This window comes from Sciurus carolinensis, chromosome X, assembly GCF_902686445.1.
Source record: "Sciurus carolinensis chromosome X, mSciCar1.2, whole genome shotgun sequence".
Lineage (NCBI taxonomy): Eukaryota > Metazoa > Chordata > Mammalia > Rodentia > Sciuridae > Sciurus > Sciurus carolinensis.
Window position 1 is genome coordinate 46,100,632 of NC_062232.1, and position 15,914 is coordinate 46,116,545.

Consider the following 15,914-nt stretch of genomic DNA (forward strand, 5'->3'; position numbering starts at 1 on the left):
TCCATGTATGTCATAAAAATCCTTCTCAATTCCAGGAACCAAATAGACCACAAAACAATACTAGGTGACTTTAACACACTGCTGTCACAACTGGAAGATCTTTCAAACAAAAATTGAACAAAGAAACCGTAGATCTCAATAACACAATTGATAATTTAGACTTAACAGACATATATAGAATATTCCATCCATCAATGAGCAAATACACTTTCTTCTCAGAAGCACACGAATCCTTCTCTAAAATACACCATATTTATGCCACAAAGCTACTCTTAGCAAATATAAAAAGATAGAGATTCTACCTTGTATTTATTTGATCATAATGAAATTCAATTAGAAATCAAGGACAAAATAAAAAACAGAAACTACTCCTACACCTGGAGATTAAATAATATGCTATTGAATGATGTATGGATAACAGAAGACATAAGGGAGGATAAAAAAATTCTTAGAGGTAAACGAGAACAAAGATACAACAATCTAAATCTCTGGGACACTATGAAAGCAGTACTAAGAGGAAAATTCATTTCATGGAGCACATTCAATAAAAGAAGAAAAAGTCAACAAATAAATGACCTAACGCTACAGCTCAAAGCCCAAGAAAAAGAAGAACAGATAAACACCAAAATTAGTAGAAGACAGGAAATAGTTAAAATCAGAACTGAAATCAATGAAATTGAAACAAAAAAAAGAATAAAAAAAACTGACAAATAAAAAGTTGGTTCTTAGAAAAAATAAACAAAATTGATAAACCCTTAGTCACACTAACAAAGAGAAGGAGAGAGAAAACCCAAATTACTACAATTCAGGTTGAAAAAGAAAATATCATGACAGACACTATTGAAATACAAAACACAATTAGATGCTGTTTTGAAAATCTATACTCCAACAAAATAGAAAAATCTCAAAGACATCAACAGGTTTCTAGAGACATATGATCCACCCAAACTGAATCAGGAGGACATACCAATTTATATAGATCAATTTCAAGTAGGGAAATTGAAGGAGTCATCAAAATCCTACCAACAAAGAAAAAGTTTGGGACCAGATAGTTTCTCAGCCATGTTCTACAAGACCTTCAAAGAAGAGCTCATTCCAATACTCCTCAAAGTATTCCATGAAATAGAAGTGGAGGAAACCCTTCCAAACTCATTCTATGAAGCTAATATCACCATGATACCAAAACCAGACAGAGGCACATTGAAGAAAGAAAATTTCAGACCAATAACAGTAATGAACATAGATGCAAAAATTCTTCACAAAATTTTAGTAAATTTCACACAAAATCATGTTAAATAAATAGTGCACCACGATCAAGTGGGTTTTATCCCAGGGATGCAATGTTGCTTCAACATACAGAAATCAATAAATGTAATTCGCCAAATCAACAGACTTAAAGTCAAGAATCACATGATTATTTCAATAGATGCAGAAAAAAGCATTTGATAAAATATAGCACCCCTTCATGCTCAAAACACTAGAAAAAATAGGGATAGTAGGAACATTCCTCAACATTGTAATGGCTACCTGTGCTAAGGCCACAGCCAATATCATTCTAAATGTAGAAAAACCGAAAGCATTCCAAAAACTGGAACAAGGCAGGGATGCCCTCTTTCACCACTTCTATTCAACATCATCTTTGAAACTCTAGCCAGAGCAATTAGACAGACTAAAAAAATTAAAGGGATATGAATAAAAAAAGAAGAAATCAAACTATTCCTATTTGCTGATGACATGATTCTCTATTTAGAGGAGCCAAAAAGTTCCACCAGAAAATTTCTAGAACTCGTAAATGAATTCAGTATAGTAGCAGAATATAAAATTAATGTTCATAAATCTAATGCTTTTTATTCATCAGTGATGAATCCTCAGAAAAAGAATTTAGGAAAACTACCCCATTCACAAAAGCCTCAAAAAAAAAATACTTGGGAATCAATGTAACAAAAGAGGTGAAATACCTCTACAATGAGAACTACAGAACACTAAAGAAGGAAATTAAAGGAAACCTTAGAAGATGGAAAGATCTCTCATGACCTTGGATAGGCAGAATTAATATTGTGAAAATGACCATACTACCAAAATGCTATACAAATTCAATGCAATTCTAATTAAAATCTCAAAGACGTACCTCATAGAAATAGAGCAAGCAATCCTGGAAATCATTTGGAAGAATAAGAGACGCAGAATAGCTAAAGCAATCTTTAGCAGGAAGAGTGAAGCAGTTGGTATCACAATACCAGACCTTTGACTATACTACAGAGCAATAGTAACAAAAATGGCATGATATTGGCACCAAAATAGGCAGATCAATGGTACAGAATAGAAGACACAGAGAAGAACCCACATAAATACAGTCACCTCATAGTAGACAAAGGAGCCAAAAACATACAATGGAGAAAAGAGAGCCTCTTAAAGAAATGGTGCTGGGAAAACTGGAAATCCATATACAGCAGAATGAAATTAAAGCCATATCTCTCAACCTGCACAAAACTCAATTCAAAATGGATCAAGGGCCTTGGAATTAGACAAGAGACCCTGCACATAATAGAAGAAAAAGTAGGCCCAAATCTTCATCACATTGTCTTAGGATCAGACTTCCTGAATATAACTCTCAAAGCGCAAGAAATAAAAGCAGGAATCAATAATTGGAATAGATTCAAACTAAAAAGCTTTTTCTCAGCAAAGGAAACTATCAGCAATGTGAAGACTGAGCCTCCGGAGTGGGAGAAAATCTTTGCCACACATACTTCAGATAGAGCACTAATCTCCAGGATCTGTAAAGAACTCAAAAGACTACACCAAGAATACAAATAATCTGGAGCAGTGTGGAGCTCCTTAGAGGTGCGCATTAAGAAAAGTAACCATGGAGAACAGTGAAAACTTGGTGGATTCAAAATCCATTAAAAATTTTGAGACAAAGATCATACATGGAAGCAAATCAATGGACTCTGGGATATCCTTGGACAATAGTTACAAAATGGATTATCCTGAAAGGGGTTTATGTTTAATAATTAATAATAAGAACTTTCATAAAAGCACTGGAATGGCCTCTCCATCTGGTACAGATGTAGATGCAGCAAACCTCAGAGAAACATTCCTGAACTTGAAATATGAAGTCAGGCATAAAAATGACCTTACACTTGAAGAAACTGTGGAGTTAATGCATAATGTTTCTAAAGCAGATCAAAGCAAAAGGAGCAGCTTTATTTGTATAATTTTAAGCCATGGTGATGAAAGAATAATTTTTGGAACAAATGGACCTGTTGACCTGAAAAAAATAACAAGATTATTGTAGATGTCTAACTGGAAAACCCAAACTTTTCATTATTCAGGCCTGCCAGGGTACAGAACTAGACTGTGGCATTGAGACAGACAGTGGTATTGATGATGACATAGCATGCCAGAAAATACCAGTAGAGGCTGACTTCTTATATGCATGCTCCACAGCACCAGGTTACTATTCCTGGCAAAATTCCAAGGCTGGATCCTGGTTCATCCAGTCACTCTGTGCAATGCTGAAACTATATTCTCATAAGCTTGAATTTATGCATATCCTTACTCGGGTAAACTGGAAGGCAGCAACAGAATTTGAGTCCTTTCCCCTTGACTCCACTTTTCATGCAAAAAAACAGATTCCATGTATTGTGTCCATGCTCACAAAAGAACTGTATTTTTATCACTAAAGAAATAGTTGAATTTTTTTCATTTGTATGCCAAGTGAGAAAACAATATGAGTAATACTTTTATTTCCTCTCTCACTTAAAGTTTATCTAAAGATGGTACTTTGAAACATACCACTACTGCATTAGAACCACAATGAAGCTACCTCAAACTCAAAGTCAGGCAGTTGGACTTGAATTTAATGAGGAGTAATAAATATGGATTATGGTGCAATCATTATGAGAGGAAATTATAAGTTTATATCTTTCATAATTATCAATATTTAGTGATGCCATGCAATGATTTTTTAATTTATGAAGAAGTGAAACATTTTGGTAATGATGAATTTTAATATTTCCCCAACACACTGAAGACTGTGCATTCTAGTTTTTGTCAAACTATAGAAATGATGATGTGGAATCATGGATATTAGAACTTGGGGACATGGGCATGTTCAAAGGCCATTATTTTAGAATTGATAAATGGAAGTCAACCAAGTGCATTTTTATCACCTGTCATAGCTCATGGTTTTGTGCTATTTGTTCTGAGCATGTGTGTTGTTAAAAAAAAAAAAAAACAACCCACATTTACTGTGGAGACAGGAACTGAATATTTTCGAGAAAGTATGAGCAATCTGAGTTGATTTTTTTAAGCCTAACTTACAACATTATTTGAGGGACTGAATCATAACTACAAGGTGTTAAGATCTACCAGCATATGTTTCTTCTCATTTGTTTTTATGGAAATCAGCTGAGATGTACAGATCAACAAAATGTGTAAAGAACAATATGAAAAAAATGCAATTTTTGATTGTTAGGCTATATGAAGAAATGCTATAGGAGCACACTAAAATATGATTTGCATAGTAAATAGTGAAAATATAAGGAAAGAACAATAAATGATCAGCTGGGAACTCTGTAATTTGAGAGAAGATGGTTTGAACCTGAGATGTGGCACAGCCTGCCTGTTCAGTATAGGCAGAACCATAGACTCAGCTTCAGAAGAAGACCACCAGCTGGATTTTTACATGTACAGGTGTGCATGTGGCAGATGCTCCTTAGGCATGAATAGTGATGTAAAGTAGCATATAATGGTATCTTAAGGTGTGTTTCTGTGTGACAATTTTGTAAAAGTTTGTTATTGCATTTTTATTTCAAAACATAAATTCAAACTTAAAATAAAAAAAAGAATACAAATAATCTAATGAACAAATGGGTTAAGGAAATGAGCAACAATTCACAGAAGTAGATCTACAAGCAATCAAAGGTATATGAAAAAATGTTCAACATCTCTAGTAATAAGAGAAATGCAAATCAAAACTACCCTAATATTCCATGTCACCCCAATTAGAATGGCGATAATCAAGAATATGAGCAATAATTGGTGTTGGCGAGGATGTGGGGAAAAAGGTACACTCATTCATTGCTGTTGGGAATGCAAATTGGTGCAGCCACTCTGGAAAGCAGTGTGGAGATTCCTTAAAAAACTTGGAATGGAACCACCATTTGACCCAGCTATCCCACTCATAGGCCTATACCCAAAGGACTTAAAATCAGCATACTACAGTGATGCAGCTACATCAATGTACATAGCTGCTCAATTCACAATAGCTACATTGTGGAACCAACCTAGATGCCTTTCAATTGATGAATAGATAAAGAAACTGTGGTGTATATACATAATGGAATATTACTCAGTCATAAAGAAGAACAAAATTATGGCATTTGCAGGCAAATGGATGAAATTGGAGACTATCATGCTAAGTGAGATAAGCTAATCCCCAAAAACCAAAGGCTGAATGATGTCTCTGATAAGCGGTTGATGATACATAATGGGGAGTGGGAGGGAGGCAAGAATGGATGAAGGATGAGTTGTATAGAGGAAAAAGGGGGGGAAGGGTGGGAGGAAGGAAAAATAACAGAATGAGAGAAACATCATTACCCTGTGTACATGTATGATTACACAAATGGTATGACTCTATATATAACCAGAGAAACAAGTTGTATCCCATTTGTTTATAATGAATCAAAATAAATAAATTATTTAAAAAATTCTAAAGCACACTCCAATAATATTAGTAATAAATATATTACTTCAAAAGTTTAAAAATATTTTTATGTTCTCACATCATCAGGACATATATTAAAATTGGAACAATACAGAGATTAGTATAACTCCTGTGCAAGGATGACACACAAATTTGTGAAGCATTCCATATTTTTATGAATACACAACAGTCAAGCTCACCATTATGTATATCCAAAAAATACTATTTTTTATAAAGTAATTATAAACAACAGAAATATCAGTAGTGGAAAGAGAATAGGAGGAAGAAAGTGGATGCACTGGGTACTGAATCAGAGCAAATTATGTTCCATGCTTTTATGACCATGTCAAAATGAATCCTAATGTTATATATAACTAAAAATAACCAATAAAATATTTTTAAATTTAGAAAATATTTTTAATGTGATTAGGATAAGCTGTAAATGCTTATATTAACAATGTTTATAAACATTGTAAGATAGATGTGAGAATTTTGTTAATAAAATACTTTTGTTTTCTTCTGTCAAAATAAAACATTTGTCATCAACAAGGTTCAATGGTGGGATTCTGCCTTTGGGTCCCCTTCTTCCACCCAGGAAAAGTCTGCTTTTACTTTTCTTCTTCTTCTTCTTCTTTTTTTTTTTTTAGAGTAGTAAGTAAGAAGCTTTATTAAAGAAAAGTAAAAGCAGACGTCTCCCGGGTGGAAGAAGGGGACCCAAAGGCGGAATCCATTGGATTGAGCAAATCTTGTCCTTTTTACAGGTTTTATTCTCCCATTCTTTCCCCCTTATCTCTTTCCTTCCTGCCTATGTGATTATGCCTGGTTTTGCATAAAGTGAGAAGCGATGGGCAGGGAGAGGGCCAAGGTGATTCAGGCAGGTAAGGGCCCAGGGAGCATTAATTAGCATCTCCTTGCCTGTAGTCCCTGACAAGGGCAGGTAAATTTGGTTATCAATGGGCTCTGCAGGTCCTTGACATTCCATTCTCCGAGGGCAGTCTCAAACTTCCAGAAGCAGATGGCTTTCATGGCCCCCATTTCCTCCATCTGACTGATCCCCTATTTCTACACTAACTGCCCCTCTCTAACTCTGGCTTCATTCCCCCTGTAGTTTTAGGAACTCCTTACTGCTGGAAGGAAAGTGGGTGACAACTGCTCTGGTTGCTTTGAGTTGGAAGGGGGCAGCGTGGGGCAAGCAGTTTGAAGTTCCCTTTTAGAAATCAGGTTAATTGAGGCGTCCATGGTAAAAGTCTTGTTGAGAAGTAATAGGCTGGAGGGCCATTTGAGAGATGGGCAGTTTCCTTCTGGTGGCCAGGATTCTCCATCAGAGAGTTTATATTGAGGCCAGGCCTGGCAGCAGAAGAAAATGAAGTACTTTTTCTTGAGTGTCTGAGGGTCAAATTTGTCCCAGTTTTTCAGTATGCAGCTAGTGGTGAACCTGGCAATACTGTTGAGAGTGAAGCTCCCATCTCAGCGTAGATCTCCCTGGGGCCTCCAAATCTGATACCGCTGTTTACCGGTGATGAGTCCTGCTTCCTCAGGTGTTGAAGTATAATACCAGAGAAGCATGCCAAGGCAAGCGTAGAGTAGAAAGTGAGAAGCTTTATTAAAGAAAAGTAAAAGCAGACTTCTCCAGGGTGGAAGAAGGGGACCCAAAGGTGGAATCCCTGATTTTACTTTTCTTTAATAAAGCTTCTTACTTTCTACTCTAAAAAAAAAAAAAAAAAAAAAGAAAAAAAAAAAACAAGGTTTGGTGGTGATATTGAAATGGAACTATTAATATTCAGTGGTCTTCTAGAACAATCCATGTCAGAGGGGTAGAAAGGACTCTTTATTTTTATTTTTTGTGTTGTAAGAGTATTTTTTTAATGAAATTAAAAAAAATTACAGACTGCATTTTGATTCATTGTACACAAATGGGATACAACAGGACTCAAGTGATTTTTATATTCTCTTCTGAATATTACACACCATGATTCTGCTACCATTCAGTACTTGCTTAAAATATCTTCCTAAAAGAATATACACTGGGTTTATTTATTTTTTTTCTTCTTTTTTTTTTATTATTGTACACAAATGGGATACATGTCGTTTCTCTATTTGTACATGGCGTAAAGGCATACCATTTGTGTAATCATAAATTTACATAGGGTAATGTTTGATTCATTCTGTTATTTTTTCCCTTCCCCCCCACCCCTCCCACCCCTCCCACCCCTCTTTTCCCTCTATACAGTCCTTCCTTCCTCCATTCTTGCCCCGCTCCCTAAACCTAACTCTACCCCTAACACTAACTCTTCCCACCCCCCAATATACACTGGGTTTAAATGAGCAAGTCCTGTCAACAAATTACCAGTGATAGATGCAAAATTTAATGGATGAATCTTCATTAATGTGCAGACTCAGTTACTAAAGGGATTTTCATAGGCGTATTCCAGTAATAATCAAATAGAAATTTGCACTGATGAAAAATTTATTCTCAGAAACGGTGTTTGAGACTGGTAGATCTCATCAGCAAATTACCAGATATTATACAACACAAGGGTTGGCAAGAAAAGACAGGATATAAAATTAGTAATGGATATGTCTATGTATAGAGCTCAATTTTCTTAGCAGCACTATTTATAAAATTGAAAATAAAAGAAAAAAAAGGAGGGAGGGAAGGATTAAAACATTTTTAGTTGTAAATGGACACAATAACTTTATTAAGTTATTTTTTATGTGGTGCTGAGGATCAAACCCAGTGCCTCACATGTGCCAGGCAAGAACTATACCACTGAGCTACAGCCCCAACCCAGACATATTGCTTTTTGAGGAATCTTGTGTCAGTACAGATGAACACTGAACAGTTCAAAACTCACAGAGACCCAGTGAAATCTGGTGTTGGAAACAGGGGAAAGGAATCTATTGGAGCCAATGTAGTGCTGGCAATGAGGTCACTTAGACAAACATGCTGTGTTGCTTCAAGGCTATTGTCAACATGAAGTGAAAGAGAGAAAAAGAAGACAAAGTTGGCCTATAACCACCTATAAAAGATAGAAGGCAGGTTGAACTTAGGTGACACAGAAGTTTCACAGTGAACTTATGTTTGAAAAGTGCTCCATAATCCATTCATAACAAAATGAAATTAGACCCCTATCTCTCACCTTGCATAAAACTCAACTCAAAGTGGATCAAAGACCTAAGCATTAGACCCTGAGACCAGAAACCCTGCATCTACTAGAAGAAAAAGCAGGCTCAACTCTCTGTCATGTTGGTTTAGAAACCAAATTCTTCAACAAGACTCCCAAAGTGCAAGAAGTAAAATCAAGAATAAATAAATAGGATGGTATCAAACTATACAGCTTCTTCACAACAAAGGAAACAAATAAGAATGTGAAGAGAGAACCTACAGAATGAGAGAAAATTTTTACCACCTGTACCTCAGATAGAGCATTAATCTCCAGGATATGAAGAACTCAAAAAACTCAATACCTAAATTTAAATAACCCAATCAATAAATGGGCAAAGGAACTGAACAGAAACTTCACAGAGAAGAAATATGAATGGTTACAAAGTATATGAAAAAATGTTCCACATGCCTAGTAATTGGAGAAATGAAAATTAAAACTACACTGAGATTCCATCTCATCCCAGTCAGAATGGTAATTATCAAGTATACAATTTCTTGGGCACAGTGGTGCACACCTGTAATTTCAGAGGCTTGGGAGGTTGAGGCAGGAGGATCAGGAGTTCAAAACCAGCCTCATGCAAAAGCAAGGAGCTAAGTAATTCAGTGAGACCATGACTCTAAACAAAATACAAAATAGGGCTGGGTATGTGGCTCAGTGGTTGAGTGTCCCTGAATTCAATCCCCAGTACCCTTCCCCCCAAAAAAGAATACAAGTAATGGTAAATGTTGGTAAGGATATAGGGGAAAAGGTCCACTCATACATTGCTGATGGGAGTGCAAATTGGTGCAACCACTTTGGAAAGGTATATGGAGATTCTTCAGAAAACTTGAATGGAACCTCCATTTGACCCAGTTATGCCACTCTTCAGCATGTACCCAAAAGACTTAAGATCAGCATTGTAGAGTGATGCAGCCAAATCAATATTTATAGCAGCTCAATTCAAAATAGCTATGCTGTGGAACCAAACTAGGTGGCCTTCAACAGATAAATGGATAAAGAAAATGTGGTATATATACACAATGGAATATTACTTAGCCATAAAGAAGAATGAAATTATGACATTTGCAGGTAAATGAATGGAACTGGAGACTATCATGCTAAGTGAAATAAGCCAGCCCCCCCAAACCAAAGGCCAAATGTTCTCTCTGATATGTGGATGCTGATTCAAAATAGGCTCGGAGTGGTGACTGCAGGAGGGAGAAGGGGGAGTTTACCAGATTGGACAGGGAGGAGTAGCGGGGGGGAAGGAAGGGGAATGAGAATGACAGTAGAATGAATTGGACATAATTTTCTATGTTCACATATGAATACATGAGCAGTGTAACTCCACATTTTGTACAACCACAGAAATGGGAAGTTTTACTCTGTATATATGTTATGTCAAAATACACTTTATTGTCATGTATAATTAAAAACAGAAAAATTAAATAAAAAAGAAAAATGCTCTGTGTTTCTCAACTTGTAAGTGAATACCGTTTGGTAAGAGATATGAAGGGAAGTGAAACTCATCTCACTCTCCCTTTGAACCCTGTGGTTCATAGAAGTAGACAAATATCTAAGGAAAATGAACAGACATGAGTGATTACAGTCATGTACTGAGTCTTGGAAGTTCCTGTTTTGGGTGGTGATCTCCATGAAACCTGCAGTGTCCCCTCCACCTAGAGTGGTTGGTTACCCCACCCAAGAGTAATATTGTTTGGAGATGCCCAAGATCCAGATGCACAGAGGAGGTCTGCATCCACCTGGCCATTGGGTGTGTTGATTTACTCTCTCTGGAATAGATATCAAGAAGCAAAGTTCTAAAGTTCTGATTGGAGCTAGAACCAAATTGCTGGAATTTTCCAAATAGAACTTTGCATCACTCCCACCCTGGAAGTGAAATAAATGATATAGGCCATCTACACAAAACTACAATAAAATGTACTTCCGGTTATATCCTATCTTATACTAGTGATCAGGAAAACAGAGTCATTTCAACCGGCTACAATTCCAGGCTACTTCAGCAGGCAGGTTGATGACAAGGAAAGAGTTTAATAACAAGTAGTTATTGCTCCCTCTAAGAAGTGCATAGCACAAGAAGATAGGTAAAGAGAACACTTTAGCATAGCTATACAGCCCTGTCCACAATTTCACATACCTCAGTGGAGAAAACTTTTTCATTTTTTTGTTAATTTTTTTGTCCTTGTGTGTTTATTGATTAGTTCTTATATGTACATTTTACATATACACATTTTTTTTACTTTTTACTTTCTTGTCATTTTTCCTTTTATATCATTTTAATGTTAGTTCTTAAATTTTAATTTTTTGTTCTTTTTAGTTAAACATATGACAGTGGAGTATAATTTGCCTTATTTATACAAACATGGAGTACATTTTATTCTAATTTATATTCAAGTCTTGTGGTTGTACATGATGTACAGATTCACTGTGGTGTATTCATACAGGTACATAGAAAAGTTATATCAGAATCATTCCATATCTTTCCTATTTCTGTCCCCCTCCCTTCTCCTTTCTCTAATACAAAATACTTCTTTTTTTCCCTACTCACCCCATTGTAATTTAGTATTTGTGTATCAGAGAGAACATTCAGCCTTTAGTTGTCTGGGATTGGCTTATTTCTCTTAGCATGATAGTCTCCAGTTCTATCTATTTATCAGCAAATGCCATGATTTCATTTCTCTTATGACTGAGTAATATTCCCTTGTGTATATAAACAGCATTTTCTTTATCCGTTCATTTGTTGTAGGGCACCTAGTTTGGCTCCTACCTTAGCTATTGTGAATTGAGCAGCTATAAACATTGATGTGGCTGCATCACTATAGTTTGCTGATTTTAAGTCCTTTGGGTATAGTTGGAGTAGTGGGATAACTGGGTCAAATGGCTCCATTCCAAGTTTTCTGAGGAATATTCATACTGCTTTCAAGAGTGGTTGCACCAATTTGCAGTTCCACCAGCAATGTTCTTCCCCACATCCTCACCAACATTTGTTGATACTTGTATCTTGAAAATTGTCATTCTGACTGGAGTGAGATGAAATCTTAGTGTCATTTTGATTTGCATTTCTCAAATTACTGGAGATGTTGAACTTTTTTTTTTCATGTATTTCCTCAACAAGACACCTAAAGCTGGAGAAGTAAAATGAGGAATCAATAAATGGGATGTTACCAAACTAAAAACTTTTTCACAGCAAAGGAAATAATCAACAGTGCAAAGACAGAACCTAGAGATTGGGAAAAAGTCTTTGCCACCTGCACCTCAGATAGGGCATTAATCTCCAGGATGTATAAAGAACTCAAAAACCTTAATGCCTCATGCCCCTAAATAACTGAATTAATAAATGGGCAAAGGAACTGAACACTTTACGGAAGAAATACAAATTGGTAAACAAATATAATGTTTTAAGGAGAAATTGTTGGTGTTTTTGCTTGCTTTTTGGAATTTTTTTCTTTTGTCTTACTTTTTTGTTTGTTTTGTTACCTGTGTTCTCTTTCCTTTCCCTTTAATAGTAAAATTATCTTGTCCTTTCTTTGTCTGATTCTCTTTTCTATTATTCCTCCCTCTTTATGACTTATGTGCTACTCTCTTCTGATTTTTTCCTTCTCATATTTTGAATATTTAAACCTTTGTTCCTTTCTACTCCCTTTTCATTTCTTTTAGTGAACTATACTTTTTGTTTTTATTTTTTATAATTAGCTATATATGACAGCAGAATGCATTTTGATTCATTGTACATGAATGGAGTTTGACTTTTCTTTTCTCTGGTTGTACACAATGTACAGTCACAACATTCACTTAATCATACATGCCTCCTTCCACCATTTTTCCTACCCCTGCTCCCTCCACTTTCCTCACTCCCCTCTGCTCAATTCAAAATTCCTCCATTCTTCCCTACCCCCGATATTGTAACTTAATATTTGCATATCAGAGAGAACATTCAGCTTTTGGTTTTCTGGGCTTGACTGATTTCTCTTAGGATGATATTCTCCAACTCCATCCATTTACCTGCAAATGCCATAATTTTATTCTTCTTTATGACTGAGTAGTATTCCATTGTGTTTATATACCACAATTTCTTTATCCATTCATCAATTGAAGGGCATCTAGGTTGGTTGCACAATCTGGCTATTGTGAATTGAGGAGCTATGAACATTGATGTGACTGTGTCACTGTAGTATGCTGATTTTAAATCCTTTGGGGTTAGGTCAAGGAGTGGGATAGCTAGTTCAAATGGTGGTTCCATTCCAACTTTTCTGAGAAATCTCCATACTGCTTTCCAGAGTGGCTGCACCAATTTGCATTCCCACCAGCAATATATGAGTGGACCTTTTCCCCTGCATCCTTGTCAATACTTATTGTTCTTACATTCTTGATAATTGCCATTCTGACTGGAGTGAGATGAAATCATAGAATCATTTTTATTTATATTTCTCTAATTACTAGAGATGTTGAACATTTTTTCATACATTTGTTGACCAATTGTATATCTTCTGTGAAGTGTCTGCTCAGTTCCTCAGCCCATTTATTGATTGGGTTATTTGTTTTTCTGGTGTTAAGTTTTTTGAGTTCTTCATATATTCTGGAGATTAATGCTCTATCTGAGGTGCATGTGGTCAAGATTTTCTCCTACTCTGTAGACTCTTCATGTTCTTGATTGTTTCTTTTGCTAAGAAATAATTTTTTAGTTTGAATTCATCCCATTTATTGATTCATGATTTTACTTCTTGTGTTTTAGGAGTCTTTTTAAGGAAGGCAGATCTGCAGCTGACATGGTGAAGATTATGGCCTGTGTTTTCTTCAATTAGGTGCAGGGTCTCTGGTCTAGTGCCTAAGTCATTAATCCACTTTGAGTTGAGATTCATGCAGGGTGAGAGATAGAGGTTTAATTTCTTTTTTTTTGTATATGGATTTACAGTTTTCCCAGAACCATTTATTGAAGAGACTATATTTTCTCCAATGTAAGTTTTTGGCATCTTTATCTAGTATGAGATAACTGTATTTATGTAGGTTTGTCTCTGTGTCTTAATTTCTGTACTATTGTATGATCGCCCACCGCCCGCGGGGACAATCACAACACGTACGCTCTTCTTGATCACAGGAACCAAAAGGGGACTTTATTCCACAAGTCTCAGACTTATATTGAGAACATCAGCCTATCAGAGTAGACTACCAGGAAAGTCGGCCTATCAAGGAACAGTCTCCAGGCAGATACCAGGATTGCCTCATGTACAACAGCCAACCAGAGTTACTTCCTAAAACTTGTTTATGAGTGCAGCTATGTCTGGCAAGCTGCCAGGCGCCATCTTAGAGATCAGGCCATGGTGCGGCTCTGGGGCCCTCAGAGCCCGCCCCTGACACTATTGACCTACCTATCTATTTTGGTGCCTATACCATGCCATTTTTATTACTATAGCTCTGTAGTATAGTTTAAGTTCTGATATTGTGATGCCTCCTTCTTCACTCTTCTTGCTAAGGATTGCTTGGCAATTCTGAGTCTCTTATTTTTCCAAATGAATTTCATAATTGCTTTCTCTATTTCTATGGGGAAATAAGGGATTTTAATTGGAAATGCATTGAATTTGTATAATACATTTGGTAATATGGTCACTTTGACAATATTAATTCTGCTTATCGAAGAACAAGGGATATCTTTCCATCTTCTAAGGTCTTCTTTAATTTCTGTAGTTTTTATTGTTTCTTTTGTCCTGTGTTCCACTACTTTTGGTGTTGATTTGTTCTTCTTTTTCTAGGGCTTTGAGATGTAATATTAGGTCATTTATTTGTTGACTTTTTATACTTTTAATGAAAGAGCTCAGTGCAATGAGCTTTCCTCTTAGCACTGCTTTCATGGCGTCCCAGAGATTTTGCTATGTTGTATCAGTATTCTCATTTACTCTAAAAAAATTGTTAATCTCCACCCTGATGTCTCTGCTAACCATGCTTCATTCAATAGCATATTATTTAGTTCCCAGGTGTTGGAGTAGCTTCTATTTTTTATTTTATTATTTATTTCTAATTTCATTCCATTATGATCTGATGGAATAGAGGGTTGTATCTATATTTTTTTGTATCTTCTGAGAGTCACTTCATGGCATAACATATTGTCTATTTTAGAGAAGGAGCCATGTGCTGCTGAGAATAAAGTGTATTCACTCATTGATGGATGGAATATTTTATATATGTCTGTTAAGTCTAAGTTATTGATTGTATTATTGAGTTCTATTGTTTCTTTGTCACCTAGTATTATTCTGTTGTGGTCTATTTGATTCATGAAATTGAGAGATTTGTTTGATGTATGTAGATGCCCCATTGTTTGGAGTGTAGATATTTATGATTGTTATGTCTTATTGATTTATTAAGCAGTATGAAATGTCCTTCTTTATCCCTTCTGACTCACTTTGACTTGAAGTCTACTTTATCTGATTTGAAGATGGAAACCCCTGCTTTTTTACTCAGTCCATGAGAGTGATATTTTTCCCCATCCTTTCACTTTCAGTCTTTGGATGTCTTTTCCTATGAGATGGGTTTCCTGAAGGCAGCATATTGTTTGGTCTTTTTTAAAAATCCAATCTCCCAGTCTATGTCATTCAAGGTTTTTTTTTTTTTGTAAACAAATGGGATACATGTTGTTTCTCTGTTTGTACATGGCGTAAAGGCATACCATTTGTGTAATCATAAATTTACATAGGGCAATGTTTGATACATTCTGTTATTTTTTGCCTTCCCCCCCACCCCTCCTACCCCTCTTTTCCCTCTATACAGTCCTTCCTTCCTCCATTCTTGACCCCCTCCCTAACCCTAACTCTAACCGTAAAACTAACCCCTCCCACCCCCCATTATGTGTCATCATCCACTTATTAGCAATATTATTCGTCCTTTGCTTTTTGAGATTGGCTTATCTCACTTAGCATGATATTCTCCAATTTCATCCATTTGCCTGCAAATGCCATAATTTTATCATTCTTTATGGCTGAGTAATATTCCATTGTATATATATATACCACGGTTTCTTTATCCATTCATCAATTGAAGGACATCTAGGT

The 15,914-nt window shown here is 35.9% G+C and overlaps 1 protein-coding gene and 1 non-coding gene across 2 annotated transcripts; both read left to right on the forward strand.

Annotated features, from left to right (window-relative positions):
* The first annotated feature begins 2,863 nt into the window (after positions 1-2,863).
* LOC124972492 (caspase-3-like) lies at positions 2,864-3,683 on the forward strand. The gene is given in 2 exon segments (XM_047536922.1): positions 2,864-3,282; positions 3,284-3,683. Coding segments are annotated over 2 exon segments (819 nt in total).
* A 2,095-nt stretch (positions 3,684-5,778) lies between these two features.
* On the forward strand, positions 5,779-5,882 carry LOC124972696 (U6 spliceosomal RNA). Its single transcript, XR_007106492.1, has one exon. It is a non-coding gene; the product is annotated as a U6 spliceosomal RNA (small nuclear RNA).
* The last annotated feature ends 10,032 nt before the right edge of the window (positions 5,883-15,914 follow it).